We start from the raw sequence: 15,970 nt of genomic DNA, 5'->3' as shown, positions 1-15,970 counted from the left end.
TTCCATCTCAGACAACTTTATTTCATTTCTGTACAAAATTCCTGAGTTGAAGACGACTTATTTGTGTAACACGACCGAGTGCTTCAGGTGTTAGTTTTTAGTAAATCGATGCAATATAGTCACATAACATTCATGCTAATAGCATGTTGACACCAAGCAGGGATTTTAACTTTTTTTTATATAAAAAAAATAATGTTGGTGACAGGACTGTGCTGAGGTTTTAACTCACAGTTATAATATAAATATAATGGAATATAATAATGATAATAATAATAGATTTTATTTGTAAAAATCACTTTACATTGAGTAAACAACCTCAAAGAGCTACAGTGTATTAAAAAAAATTAAAATAAAAAGATAATAAAAAATAAATAAAAATAAAAACTAGAACATCCAAATAGTTAGAACTAGTATGCATATATCTAAAAAAAAGGCTTTTTTAAAAAGAAGGGTTTTTAAGCCTTTTTTAAAAGCATCCACAGTCTGTGGTGCCCTCAGGTGGTCAGGGAGAGCGTTCCACAGACTGGGAGCGGCGGAGCAGAAAGCCCGGTCTCCCATTGTTCGTAGCTTTGTCCTCTGAGGTTGGAGGAGGTTAGCCTGTCCAGAGCGGAGGTGTCGTGTGGAGGATTTGGGGGTGAGCAGTTATTTGAATATACCTCAAAAAATAAATGAGTGAACTTCCTTCTTCATGGCCTGCTGAGGATGTGCACACACAAAAATGATGGGTTATCTTGATAACCCAATTTATGAATAAAGAGTGCTGGGTTAAATTTTGGAATTATTTTTATAAAGAGCAATCCATTTTGGGGGGTTTTAAGGGTATTATTTTAACTCCATTTCTGGGGTTTCAAAACTATGAACCATTTTTGGGTTGTTTTTCAATGAGTAATGCATTTTTGGGTAAAAGGCTTTTTTTTTTATTAAAAAGGTACTTTTTTCTTGAAGGGAATTTTATTAAGGATTAATCTCATTAACATTACTTACAATTTATGTACATGAAAATATTTGAGCATGCTGTATAGAACTACTATGACCATACACGGCAATTCTTGTAAAAAAAAATGTCACTCATATCTTGCTTTTGAGTATATTTTAATGGAATATAAATCATTTTGATCAGTAGTTGTGAAGGAGTAGGACAAACCAGCAGTACAATTTATAATATTTAACCAACTATTGGGTCAAGGAGCGCTAAATTGCACAACCCAGTAGTTGGGTTTGGAATAACCCAACATTTTAGTGAGCATAACCCAGCTTTTGTGTTGAATAAATTCAACCCAAGAGTTAGGTTATGAATCAACCAACATTGAGTTAGCATAACTCAACTTTTGGGTTAAATAATTCAACCCAATAGTTTGGTTGGGAATAACCCAGCATTAAGTTATCATAACTCAACTTTTGGGTTAAATAATTCAACCCAATAGTTTGGTTGGGAATAACCCAGCATTAAGTTATCATAACTCAACTTTTGGGTTAAATAATTCAACCCAATAGTTTGGTTGGGAATAACCCAGCATTAAGTTATCATAACTCAACTTTTGGGTTAAATAATTCAACCCAATAGTTTGGTTGGGAATAACCCAGCATTAAGTTATAATAACTCAACTTGTTGGTTAAATAATTCAACGCATAAGTTGGGTTGAAAAAATTAACCCAAAATGTTGGGTTAAAATAACTCAAATAAGGGGTTTGTCCTTTTCTGAACCAGCAGTTGGGTTAAAATTGGGTTATTTTTTTAACCCAAAATGTTTTAGTGTGTGAATGGTTCAACTTCCTGTGGACCATGTGACTTGTGGAACATTCCACATTTTTCCAAGGGGGTTATGTGTTAGTTTTGGTAACAGGAACAACCCAGGAACACCAGTAAAGTATACATTTCCACCTCATTGTTTGTTTTTTTATAAATAATAAAAGCATAAAGTATAGTTAGAATAAGGAGTAACACAAATATGTAAAGAAAATATAACATTTGTGAAGTATTCAAAATGATTACAAATGCTGTCCTTCCAGTGTTGAATGTAATCTAAAAGTGCAGGACATGTAGGCCATTATAAACATGGATTTTACAGTTCATTTATTCTGCATTTACACATTTAAGTTCCTGGAAATGCAAATGTCAGATACTGGGTGGAATGGCCCGCATGTAAAGTAGGAATAAGAGCATACAATCGATTGTTACTGTAGTCTGTGGGAAACATACACATCAGTTAATGAAGTACAGTAAATGTAAAAAAAACAACAACAACAAAACATTGTGGAATAAGAGTGTTTATTTTGGAATAGAGTATTTATTGTGGAATAAGAGTACTGATTGTAAAATCAGAGCGTGGAATAAGAGTATTTATTGTGGAATACGAGTGTGGAATATGTGTATTTATTGTGGAATACGAGTGTGGAATAAGAGTATTTACTGCAGAATAAGAGTATTTATTGTGAAATCTGAGTGTGGTATAAAAGTATTGATGGTGGAATGAGCTTACTAATTAATAAGGCTATTGTGAAATAAGAGCATTGAATGTGGAATAAGCGTGTGGAATAAGCTTATTTAATGTGAAGTAAGATCATTTGTTGTGGAATAAGAGTACAGAATTTATTGCATAATGAGCAGTGAGGAATTTTAATCAACTAAAAGAATAGATTAAAAATACATATTTTTGGGGGGAGTGAAGTATTCATTTGGAATTACAGAATTTATTGTGGAATTGAGTGTGGAATACAAGTATTTATTGTGGAATACGAGTGTGGAATAAAAGTATTTGTGAAATAAGAGTAATTGTTGCAGAATAAGAGTATTTCTTGTGGAATCCGAGTGTGGACAAAGAGTATTTATTTTGGAATACAAGTGTGCAGTAAGAGTATCCATTGTGGAATAAGAGTATTGATTGTGGAATGAGAATGTGGAATAAGCTTATTAATTAATAAGACTATGTATTGTGAAATAAGAGCATTGATTGTGGATTAAGCATGTGGAATTGTCTCAATTATTGTGAAGTCAGATTATTTGTATTGGAATATACCGAATATATTGCGTAATGAGCAGTGAGGAATTTTAATCAACTAAAAGAATAGATTAAAAATAGGAAACTAAATTTTATTTTGGAGTAAAGTATTAATTTGGAATTAGAGCATTTCTTGTGGAATTGAGTGTGAAATACAAGTATTTATTGTGGAATACGAGTGTGGAATAAAAGTATTTATTGTGGAATAAGAGTTATTATTGCAGAATAACAGTATTTATTGTGGAATACAAGTGTTCAGTAAGAGTATTTATTGTGAAATAAGAGCATTGATTGTGGATTAAGCATGTGGAATTGTTTTATTGTGAAGTCAGATTATTTGTATTGAAATAAGAGTACAGTATTTATTGCGGAATGAGCAGTGAGGAATTTTAATCAACTAAAAGAATAGATTAAAAAGACATATTTAAATTTTATTTTGGAGTAAAGTATTCATTTGGAATTAGAGTATTTATTGTGGAATTGAGTGTGGAATAAAAGTATTTATTGTGGAATAAGTGTTATTATTGCAGAATAACAGTATTTATTGTGGAATACAAGTGTGCAGTAAGAGTATCTATAGTGGAATAGGAGTATTGATTGGGGAATGAGAATGTGGAATAAGCTTATTAATTAATAAGACTATTTATCGTGAAATAAGAGCATTGATTGTGGATTAAACATGTGGAATAGTCTTATTTATTGTGCAGTCAGATTATTTGTTGTGGAATAAGAGTACAGTATTTATTTCGGAATGAGCAGTGAGGAATCTTAATAAAATAAAATATTAAAAAAATAATACATTAAAATACTTATTTTAATTTTATTTTGGAATGGAGTATTCATTTGGAATTAGAGTGTGTATTGTGGAATACAAGTATTTATTGTGGAATAGGAGTATGGATTGTGGTATCAAGAGTGATTATTGCAGAATAGGAGTATTTATCATTCATTTATTTACTATGAAATTCGAGTGTGGAATAGGAGTTTATTGTGGAATAAGAGTATTAATTGTGGAATACGTGTGTGGAATATGAGTATTAATTGTGAGGTAGGATTATTTGTTGTGGAATAAGAGTACAGTATTCATGCCTCAGGTCCAGGAAAAATAGGAGTGAGGAATAAAATTAAAAATGTTGTCTATCTGTATTGTCCCTGCGATGATATTATACGTATTACTTTTACTTTATTTTGAAATAAGAGTATTCATTTGGAATAAGAGTATTTATTGTGGAATGTAACTGTTTTTTGTGGAATAGGAGTTTTGATTGCGGAATCAGAGTGAGGGATAAGAGTACTTATTGCGGGATAAGAGTATTTACTGTGGAATCTTAGTGTGGAACGGGAGTATTTGTTGTGGGATATGAGTATTGATTGTGCAATAAGAGTGTGGAATAAGAATAGAAAAGAATAGAATGGAATAGAATAGAACACTTTATTGTCATGAAACATGACATAATGGCAAAAATATTGGTGGCTGCTCTGTTAAAGGCCTACTGAAATGATTTTTTAAAATTTAAACGGGGATAGCAGATCCATTCTATGTGTCATACTTGATCATTTCGCGATATTGCCATATTTTTGCTGAAAGGATTTAGTAGAGAACAACGACGATAAATTTCGCAACTTTTGGTCTCTGATAAAAAAAAACCTTGCCCCTACCGGAAGTAGCGTGACGTCACAGGAGGAAGGACTGCTCACATTTCCACATTGTTTACACCAGCAGCGAGCGAGATTCGGGCTGAGGAAGCGACGATTACCCCATTAATTTGAGCCAGGATGAAAGATTCGTGGATGAGGAACGTGAGAGTGAAGGACTAGCGTGCAGTGCAGGACGTATCTTTTTTCGCTCTGACCGTAACTTAGGTACAAGCTGGCTCATTGGATTCCACACTCTCTCCTTTTTCTATTGTGGATCACGGATTTGTATTTTAAACCACCTGGGATACTATATCCTCTTGAAAATGAGAGTCCAGGACGCGAAATGGACATTCACAGTGACTTTTATCTCCACGACAATACATCGACGAAACACTTTAGCTACGGAGCTAACGTGATAGCATCGTGCTTAAATGCAGATAGAAACAAAAGAAATAAACCCTTGACTGGAAGGATAGACAGAAGATCAACAATACTATTAAACCATGGACATGTAACTACACGGTTAATGCTTTCCAGCCTGGTGAAGCTTAACAATGCTGTTGCTAACGACGCCATTGAAGCTAACTTAGCAACGGGACCTCACAGAGCTATGCCAAAAACATTAGCTATCCACCTACGCCAGCCAGCCCTCATCTGCTCATCAACACCCGTGCTCACCTGCGTTCCAGCGATCGACAGAGTGACAAAAGACTTCACCCGATCATAGATGCGGTCGGCGGCCCGGAGAAGTAGGAAGTCAAGGTGAGGTCGGCGGCTAGCGCGTCTGCTATCCATCTCAAAGTCCTCCTGGTTGTGTTGCTGCAGCCAGCCGCTAATACACCGATCCCACCTACAACTTTCTTCTTTGCAGTCTCCATTGTTCATTAAACAAATTGCAAAAGATTCACCAACACAGATGTCAAGAATACTGTGGAATTATGTGGTGAAAACAGAGTTTTTTGTATTGGATTCAATGGGGCCGAATACTTCCGTTTCAACCATTGACGTCACGCGCATACACTACCGTTCAAAAGTTTGGGGTCACATGTAAATGTCCTTATTTTTGAAGGAAAAGCACTGTACTTTTCAATGAAGATAACTTTAAACTAGTCTTAACTTGAAAGAAATACACTCTATACATTGCTAATGTGGTAAATGACTATTCTAGCTGCAAATGTCTGCTTTTTGGTGCAATATCTACATAGGTGTATAGAGGCCCATTTCCAGCAGTTATCACTCCAGTGTTCTAATGGTACAATGTGTTTGCTCATTGGCTCAGAAGGCTAATTGATGATTAGAAAACCCTTGTGCAATCATGTTCACACATCTGAAAACAGTTTAGCTCCTTACAGAAGCTACAAAACTGACCTTCCTTTGAGCAGATTGAGTTTCTGGAGCATCACATTTGTGGGGTCAATTAAACGCTCAAAATGGCCAGAAAAAGAGAACTTTCATCTGAAACTCGACAGTCTATTCTTGTTCTTAGAAATGAAGGCTATTCCACTAAATTGTTTGGGTGACCCCAAACTTTTGAACGGTAGTGTACGTCATCATGCATACGTCATCATACATACGTCATCATACATAGACGTTTTCAAGCGGAAGTTTAGCGGGAAATTTAAAATGTCACTTTATAAGTTAACCCGGCCGTATTGGCATGTGTTGCAATGTTAAGATGTCATCATTGATATATCAACTATCAGACTGCGTGGTCGCTAGTAGTGGCTTTCAGTAGGCCTTTAAGAGAAACAATAAATAAAATGTTAAATAGCAGTACAAACAGCAGTGCAACAGTGAAACTCAATGTAAGCTATTGGGACAGATTCAATATCCTAATGGCCCACGCGCAGAAACTGTTGAACTCTGTTTGTCCTGATCTTGTGTTAGCAAAATCTCTTGGCAGCATCTTGAACAAGTGCTGATCAGGGTGAGAGGCGTCTGACGGGATTTTCTTTGCCGAGGCAGCGAGAGCGAGCAATTACCTCTAAGGAGGGCGGAGGGCCGGCCGATGATCTTCTCCGCTGTCGTGGTCTCCATCTGCAGGGCCTTCCTGTGTGCAGCAGAGCAGGCACAAACCACAGTTACGCACGCATCACCACTGGCTCTATGGCGGCCCCATGAAAAAATACCTGCAGTTTCCCCTCAAGCTGGTTCTTTGGCATCACACGGAGGCGGCGCAGTCTCTGCTGGGCAGTTCTTCGCCGTGCATGGCCGAGAGTGGCGCGGACCTTGCAAGCGGGACAGCTGCGTGCTCGACCGGGGGCTGCTGTTCGAATCGGGACGAGAAAACTTGGCGCTGAGGCGGCGACAGCAAGGCAGTCGCCTGGCGAAATCGGACAGCAGGTTCCCACTGAACATCAAGTAGATCCACGGGTTGACGCAGCTGTTGAGGCTGGCCAGCTGCGCCGAGAGAGTCACCGGCATGTTGTCAGAATCTACAGGAGGCGGAGATTGAAGACTTGTCTCATGTGGATGACATCATCCTGGTCAAGCGCATGCATTGATAGTTACGCAACGATGGATACGCCAGTGTGTTGTAGCAACCATGCCAGGTGTGGACGTGGCAGCCATCTTGGTAGGGGCAAGTTCCCATTCAGGGTAAAAAGTGAATATTGGGAAACAATTATAACTTGCTATTTTTTTTAAATTGTAAAAACATGTGCTATTAATTACATTTTGGAGCACATGGACTAAGAGTACAGACTTTATTGCGTAATGAGCAGTGAGGAATTAAAAAAACTAAAATAATAGATTAAAAATACATATTTTAGGGGAATAAAATATTCATTTGGAATTAACAGAATTTATTGTGGAATTAAGTGTGGAATACAAGTATTTATTGTGGAATACGAGTGTGTAATAAAAGTATTTATTGTGAAATAAGAGTCATTCTTGCAGAATAAGAGTATTTCTTGTGGAATCCGAGTGTGGAATAAGAGTATTTATTTTGGAATACAAGTGTGCAGTAAGAGCATCCATTGTGGAATAGGAGTATTGATTGTGGAATGAGAATGTGGAATAAGCTTATTAATTAATAAGACTATCTATTGTGAAATAAGAGCATTGATTGTGGATTAAGCATGTGGAATTGTTTTATTTATTGTGAAGTCAGATTATTTATACTAAAAGAATAGATTTAAAAGACATATTTAAATTTTATTTTGGAGTAAAGTATTAATTTGGAATTAGAGCATTTCTTGTGGAATTGAGTGTGGAATACAAGTATTTATTGTGGAATACGAGTTATTATTACAGAATAACAGCATAGATAGTTACGCAACGATAGATACGCCAGTGTGTTGTAGCAACCATGCCAGGTGTGGACGTGGCAGCCATCTTGGTAGGGGCAAGTTCCCATTCAGGGTAAAGAGTGAATATTGGGAAACAATTATAACTCGCTAATTTTTTTAAATTGTAAAAACATGTGCTATTAATTACATTTTGGAGCACATGGACTAAGAGTACAGACTTTATTGCGTAATGAGCAGTGAGGAATTTTAATAAACTAAAAGAATAGATTAAAAAGACATATTTTTTGGGGGAATAAAATATTCATTTGGAATTAAGAGAATTTATTGTGGAATTGAGTGTGGAATACAAGTATTTATTGTGGAATAAGAGTAATTATTGCAGAATAAGAGTATTTCTTGTGGAATCCGAGTGTGGAATAAGAGTATTTATTTTGGAATACAAGTGTGCAGTAAGAGTATCCATTGTGGAATAGGAGTATTGATTGTGGAAGGAGAATGTGGAATAAGCTGATTAATTAATAAGACTATTTATTGTGAAATAAGAGCATTGATTGTGGATTAAGCATGTGGAATTGTTTTATTTATTGTGAAGTCAGATTATTTGTATTGGAATAAGAGTACAGAATTTATTGCGGAATGAGCAGTGGGGAATTTTAATCAACTAAAAGAATAGATTAAAAATACATATTTAAATTTTATTTTGGAGTAAAGTATTAATTTGGAATTAGAGCATTTCTTGTGGAATTGAGTGTGGAATACAAGTATTTATTGTGGAATACGAGTTATTATTACAGAATAACAGCATAGATAGTTACGCAACGATAGATATGCCAGTGTGTTGTAGCAACCATGCCAGGTGTGGACGTGGCAGCCATCTTGGTAGGGGCAAGTTCCCATTCAGGGTAAAGAGTGAATATTGGGAAACAATTATAACTTGCACATTTTTTAAAGTTGTAAAAATATGTGCTATTAATTACATTTTGGAGCAATTGGACACAGATGCTGAGTAAAGACAATATGAGGTCATCCTAATTGACTTCCTGTCATGTGACTCACCGTGCCAGGTGAAGTTGTCGTCCCACGCGGACCACATCTGCACGCTGAAAAAAGGCGCCCAGCAGGTGACGTAAGCGAGGACGATCACCAGCGTCATCCTGACCGTGCGGACTTTGCCGCGGGATACACCCGGCATGTTCCGCCCGCGCGAGCTCCACTTGCCATTGGTCCACACGGCGCGGCAGATGAAGCCGTAGCACGTGACGAGCACGGCCACTGGGACCAGGAAGACGCCGGCCGTGATCCACGTGATGTAGGCGCGCATACCCCACGGCTCCACAAAGTCAGCCCAGCAGTCGTACACATCCGAGCCTGCGTACACCTCCTGCATGGAGAAGATGAAGACCTGCGGCGTGCTCAGCGCCAGGCTGCACGCCCACGCGCACGCTATCATGGCACGTGCACGCCGCCTCGGTCGGTTGAGGGTCGTCATCGGGTGGCACACGGCCACGTAGCGGTCCACGGTCATGGCCACGGTCACGTAGGCCGAGGCGAACATGCCCACCACCTGCAGGAACTTGACGGCGCGGCACAGTAGGTCTGGGCCTTGGAAACGGAAGGTGACCTCCCAGCACAGCTGCGGCAGCACCTGGAAGAAGGCCACCACCAGGTCGGCCAGGCTCAGGTGCGTCATGAACAGGTGCACGCGTGACGGCTTCCTCTGGCTAACTCGCACCGCCAGCAGCATGCTGGCGTTCCCCACCGTCGCCGCCACGAAGGCCACGCTCAGCACGATGATCTCCATCCGGGCCAACGCCTCGTCACGTTCCCACGGGTCAGGACCCCGACTGCTGACATTTTCTACCGGCTGCCAGAAGTTTCCCGCCGTCGCAGTGGGGGAGGACATGGCGTGTCGATCACCTGCAGGGACGGCCCTCACCAGCAAAGTTCTCCAACGGTGGCGCTCTCCTACTCTGCTTCTCCACCCTCAGCCTCTTTTAGAAACACACACACACATTCTTGTATTTCTTACCTTCTTGAGACCTCCAAAAAATGCCTACCTGTTGAGGACCACCCTTTCTAGATATATAAAGATTTGTATTTACAACATTAATGATATATACATAGTTGTTGTTTTTCTGTTTGTTTGAAGTTTTTGTTTGTTATTGGTTTTGAATCATTATTTACTTGAAGGTATTACAGTATGTCTCTATATACATCCATCCATCCATCCATCTTCTTCCGCTTATCCGAGGTCGGGTCACGGGGGCAGCAGAGTCCTGGGTCTTCCCCGTGGCCTCCTACCGGTCGGACGTGTCCTACCGAAACACCTCCCTAGGGAGGCGTTCGGGTGGCATCCTGATCAGATGCCCGAACCACCTCATCTGGCTCCTCTCCATGTGGAGGAGCAGCAGCTTTACTTTGAGCTCCTCCCGGATGGCAGAGCTTCTCACCTTATATCGAAGGGATTCAACCGCCACCTGACGGAGGAAACTCATTTGGGCCGCTTGTACCCGTGATCTTGTCCTTTCGGTCTTAACCCAAAGCTCATGACCATAGGTGAGGATGGGAACGTAGATCGACCGGTAAATTGAGAGCTTTGCCTTCCGGCTCAGCTCCTTCTTCACCACAACGGATCGATACAGCGTCCGCATTACTGAAGACGCCGCACCGATCCACCTGTCGATCTCACGATCCACTCTTCCCTCAAGACTCCGAGGTACTTGAACTCCTCCACTTGGGGCAGGGTCTCCTCCCCAACCCGGAGATGGCACTCCACCCTTTTCCGGGCGAGAACCATGGACTCGGACTCGGAGGTGCTGATTCTCATCCCAGTCGCTTCCCACTCGGCTGCGAACCGATCCAGTGAGAGCTGAAGATCCTGGCCGGTTGAAGCCATCAGGACCACATCATCTGCAAAAAGCAGAGACCTAATCCTGCAGCCACCAAACCAGATTACCCTCAACGCCCTGACTGCGCCTAGAAATTCTGTCCATAAAAGTTATGAACAGAATCTATATACATATTTATTCATTAATTTTGTAAGAATTTTGGCCAAAGGGGGCGCACTTAAATTTCTTACACACACTTGTTAATACATATGTTGGCCAGAGGGGGAGCACTTTTAAAACCGACACACAGTCAATTTGAAAAATCCCTCCTTTTTGGGACCACCCTAATTTTGATAGATTTCACCACCAGGGGGTGCAAATGAGACATTCTCTATAGATGCAATAGTTTTCCGTATTGGGACCATGATTTCGGTCCTAACTTGTTCACCGGCCCTCATATGGAAGATACTTTTCCTTGTTGATGTCTCAAGAAGGGAAAAATACAAGAACACACACAAACACATATTCTTGTATTTGTTACCTTCTTGAGACCTCCGAAAAATGCCTACTTCTTTAGGAACACCCTTTTGAGATATATAAAGATTTGTATTTACAACATTTAGGTAAGCTTTTTGTTATTTTTTGTTTGATTGGTTTTTAACCTTCATTATGTACTTCGTTATTACAGTATGTCTCTCTCTCTCTCTCTCTCTCTCTCTCTCTCTCTCTCTCTCTCTCTCTCTCTCTCTCATATATATTATATATATATATATATATATATATATATATATATATATATATATATATATATATTTATCTATTTTTTTTTTTTTAATGTTTTTATTAATTTTGGCCAAAGGGGCCACATTTCAATTTCTTACACACACACACGTGTTATTACATATGTTGGCCAGAGGGGGAGCACTTAAAATTTTTACACGCACTTGTTATTTCATATGTTGACCAGAGGGGGAGCACTTTTAAAACCGACACACAGTCGATTTGAAAAATCCCTCCTTTTTGGGACCACCCTAATTTATAGATTTCACCACCAGGGGTGCAAATGTGCCTTTTTCTCTAGACAGCTGTCTCAAGTAGAGCGAAACTATGATGCTGTTAAAACGTTACGTTTAATTCAAATAAACTATCTATATAATGGTCGATTTAAAAATGTTAAATTTATATGTTTCCTCTGTATGATTTACTTTGATTTATATGATGTTCAATTAATATGTTTAATCTGTATGTTTAATTTATATAATAATCTATACAATGTTTGATTTATATAATGTTCAATATATATAATGTTTAATCTATATGATGTTTGATTTATACAATATTAAATTAATATAGTTATCTACACAATGTTTGATTTATATAATGTTTAATTTATATAATGTTTAATCCACACAGTGTTTGAGTTATATAATGTCCAATTTATATGCTTAATCTTCATAATGTGTAATCTGGATAAAGTTTAATCTATATGATGTTTGATTTCTATAATATTTAATTTCTATAATGTTCAATCTACACAAAATTTAATCCATACAATGTTTAATTTACAGAAAATAATTTATATAAAGTTTAATCTATATGATTTGTGACTTATATACTGTTCAATTTATGTTTAAGATATACACTGTTTCATCTATATCATGGTCATCAAAATCCTCTTTAATCCATATTATATATTTAACGTTTGATTTATATAATATTAAATTCATATAATGTTTAATCCATGCAACGTTTAATTTACAGGATATAATGTTCAATTAATATAATGTTTTATCTATATGAGTTGTGATTTATATAATATTTCATTTATATGTTTAATCCATATAATTGTTCATCTATATAATGTTTAATCTATACAGTGTTTGAGTTATATAATGTCCAATTTATATGTTTAATCTTCATAATGTGTAATCTGGATAAAGTTTAATCTGTACGATGTTTGATTTATATCATGTTTAATTTATATAATGTTTAATCTATATGATGTTTGATTTATATAATGTTTAATTTCTATAATATTTAATTTCTATAATGTTCAATCTACACAAAGTTTACTCTATATGATGTTTAATTTACAGGAAATAATGATGTGTGATTTATATACTGTTCAATTTGTATGCTTAGTCTGTATACTGTTTCATCTATATCATGTTTAATCAAAATCATGTTTAATCCATATTGTGTTTAATCTATACAACATTTAATTTACAGGATATAATGTTCAATTAATATCTTTTATCTATATGAGGTGCGATTTTTATAATATTTAATTTATACATGTAATCAATATAAATGTTAAATCTAAGTAATGTGTAATCTATACCATTATTGATTCATGTAATGTTCATTTGATAAGTACTTAGTGATGTAAGAGTTCCCACTGCTGCTTACTTACATAACATGTGACCTTGCTGGCCTTCAACAATTCTTACCGTACTAACAAATAACTTTTGCTTAATCAGCCTCATCTTCACTTTCCTGTTTCGCACATTTTGACATCAACGTGAGAGAATGTTCTCCTGTCTTTGATGATGAGACGTTTACATCCCCACATTTTAGCTGTTAAAAGGTTCATTCTACACATTTCTTCGAGTCAGACATGTTTGGGTATAATAAGTGGATTATTTTACGCTAAAGTGAACTCTTGTGTGACGAGAAGAAACTGAAAAGTATCCCTACATGGTGCTGCTAGTGGTCCTATACACAACTATCTACAGATAAATCTCCTTGCTTTTTACTGAATGTTCATTAAAAGTCTTCTCTACGCGCTCGCAGGTCGGGTCAGGAAAGTTCTGCACGGCAGTAACTCAACACTTAGGGCTTAGTCGTTAGCATGCTAGCCTAGTCATACAACTTTCAAGTATCTTTGTTTTTTTAAGTTTTTCTTTTAAAGACGCTCCTAAATCTTGTGTAAATGAATTGGGGGCGATCTTAACTGACTTTTGGCACCACCAAAATGTGACATTTTTGATGCGCTTGCAAATTCCGCTGAATTTTCATGCATGTTAATTAAAGCCCCCCAAAATACGACAAAGCACATCAAATAATAATAAACAATCCAGTTTGAAAAGTCCTCACAATAATTCATTGAATTCAGCTTATTTATGACACAGTAAATTGAATGATGCGGACACGTTTATTACTGGATACTTTCTAATACTGCCAATACTAATCTAATACTTCTTTCTGTCTTGGAGACTCCATATCTGTAAGTAATATGCAACAATATTTTAATTCAGCCAATTACAATGACCCCGAAAGGGACAAGCGGTAGCAAATGGATGGATGGATTCAGCCCTTAGTCACAAACGCCTCAAAGTGCTTGACAAATGTGCTGTTTTAACTGCAATTTTGTTTAATTAATGACACTTATACGTATGTTTAGCTTATGTGCTATTGTGTGCTTACGTAGCTGCTAGCTCCTAGCTTCCATGGTTACCTTTTGTAAATGACTATGCTAAAATACAAGAAAAGACCAATGACACTTATATGTACTGTATGTATAGCTTATGTGCTATAATGCATATGTTCCTTTTTGACTGTACTTAATTGTATAATAGACTGTATTTATGTTATTCACATGTGAATAATGCTGTATAATAGACTGTATTTATGTTATTCACATGTGAATAATGCTGTATAATAGACTGTATTTATGTTATTCACATGTGAATAATGCTGTATAATAGACTGTATTTATATTATTCACATGTGAATAATGCTGTATAATAGACTGTATTTATATTATTCACATGTGAATAATGCTGTATAATAGACTGTATTTATGTTATTCACATGTGAATAATGCTGTATAATAGACTGTATTTATGTTATTAACATGTGAATAATGCTGTATAATAGACTGTATTTATGTTATTCACATGTGAATAATGCTGTATAATAGACTGTATTTATGTTATTCACATGTGAATAATGCTGTATAATAGACTGTATTTATATTATTCACATGTGAATAATGCTGTATAATAGACTGTATTTATATTATTCACATGTGAATAATGCTGTATAATAGACTGTATTTATATTATTCACATGTGAATAATGCTGTATAATAGACTGTATTTATGTTATTCACATGTAAATAATGCTGTATAATAGACTGTATTTACATTATTCACATGTGAATAATGCTGTGTAATAGACTGTATTTATGTTATTCACATGTAAATAATGCTGTATAATAGACTGTATTTACATTATTCACATGTGAATAATGCTGTGTAATAGACTGTATTTATGTTATTCACATGTAAATAATGCTGTATAATAGACTGTATTTATGTTATTCACATGTGAATAATGCTGTATAATAGACTGTATTTACATTATTCACATGTGAATAATGCTGTGTAATAGACTGTATTTATATTATTCACATGTGAATAATGCTGTATAATAGACTGTATTTATATTATTCACATGTAAAAATACCTTAAGGTTTATTGTCTATTGGTGCTGAATTTCCCCCAGGGATCAATAAAGTACTTTCTATTCTATTCTATTCTATTCTATTCTATTGTGTGCTTACGTAGCTGCTAGCTCCTAGCTTCCATGTTTACCTTTTGTAAATGACTATGCTAAAATGCAAGAAAAGACCAACCTTGTTAGCTTGTTGGAGGACATTTAGATGTTAAACCGCTGTTCAGCTTTGTACAAGTCAGTATCTGAGATTTTAGAGGCAAGCCGATATCATAAGATACTTGTTTACAGCTGATAAGGAACAAATATACAATATCAATATAGTCTCGGGACACCCCTAATTTCCACTTCTTCATCAAATCTACTATAACTGACAAAATGAAAGAGAAACTAATCAATATGTTGTGAAGAATACATGAATTTTCTTTACCTTCTTTAAGTTGGGTTTTGGAGATTGTTGTTCTTGCCGTTCCGGTTCAGCTATGAAAACAAAAAGAGACATTCAAACTTTGTACTAAAGTCACGTCATCATTGTCTTTGTAAGTACAAAGTGTGCGTACATATGTAAACATATACAGTAAGAACCAAGTAAGGACGTTCATGCATTTTTCACACTGGTTTCTCTTTCATTTTGTCTGTTACGGTGGATTTGAAGAACGAGCGGAAATTAGAGGTCCCCCAAGCCGATACTAATATTGTATATTTGTTCAATACCAGCCGAAAACAAGTATCGTATGATATCGGCTTGCGTCTTCAATCTCTAATTGCTCCGATACAGCGTGTTTTCTTGTCCGAA

The 15,970-nt window shown here is 36.6% G+C and overlaps 1 protein-coding gene across 2 annotated transcripts; it reads right to left on the bottom strand.

Moving 5' to 3' along the window:
• Nucleotides 1-1,857: 1,857 nt before the first annotated feature.
• Nucleotides 1,858-15,710, bottom strand: LOC133662533 (arg8-vasotocin receptor-like). 2 transcript variants are annotated; one of them, XM_062066630.1, is made up of 4 exons: nt 15,605-15,710; nt 8,945-9,879; nt 6,767-7,072; nt 1,858-6,687 (listed from the first exon to the last, which is right to left on the bottom strand). In XM_062066630.1, the coding sequence occupies exons 2-3, from the start codon at nt 9,789-9,791 to the stop codon at nt 6,780-6,782; spliced, it is 1,140 nt and encodes a 379-aa protein (XP_061922614.1). In that variant the 5' UTR covers nt 9,792-9,879; nt 15,605-15,710; the 3' UTR covers nt 1,858-6,687; nt 6,767-6,779. The 2 variants fall into 2 exon arrangements, with proteins under 2 accessions (XP_061922614.1, XP_061922615.1); XM_062066631.1 differs by lacking the exon at nt 15,605-15,710 and adding an exon at nt 9,946-9,991 and having other exon boundaries at nt 8,945-9,877.
• Nucleotides 15,711-15,970: the final 260 nt, after the last annotated feature.

This window comes from Entelurus aequoreus, linkage group LG12, assembly GCF_033978785.1.
Source record: "Entelurus aequoreus isolate RoL-2023_Sb linkage group LG12, RoL_Eaeq_v1.1, whole genome shotgun sequence".
NCBI classification, from domain to species: Eukaryota; Metazoa; Chordata; class Actinopteri; order Syngnathiformes; family Syngnathidae; genus Entelurus; species Entelurus aequoreus.
Note: the sequence above shows the minus strand (reverse complement) of the source record. Positions and strands in the feature narration are given on the sequence as shown.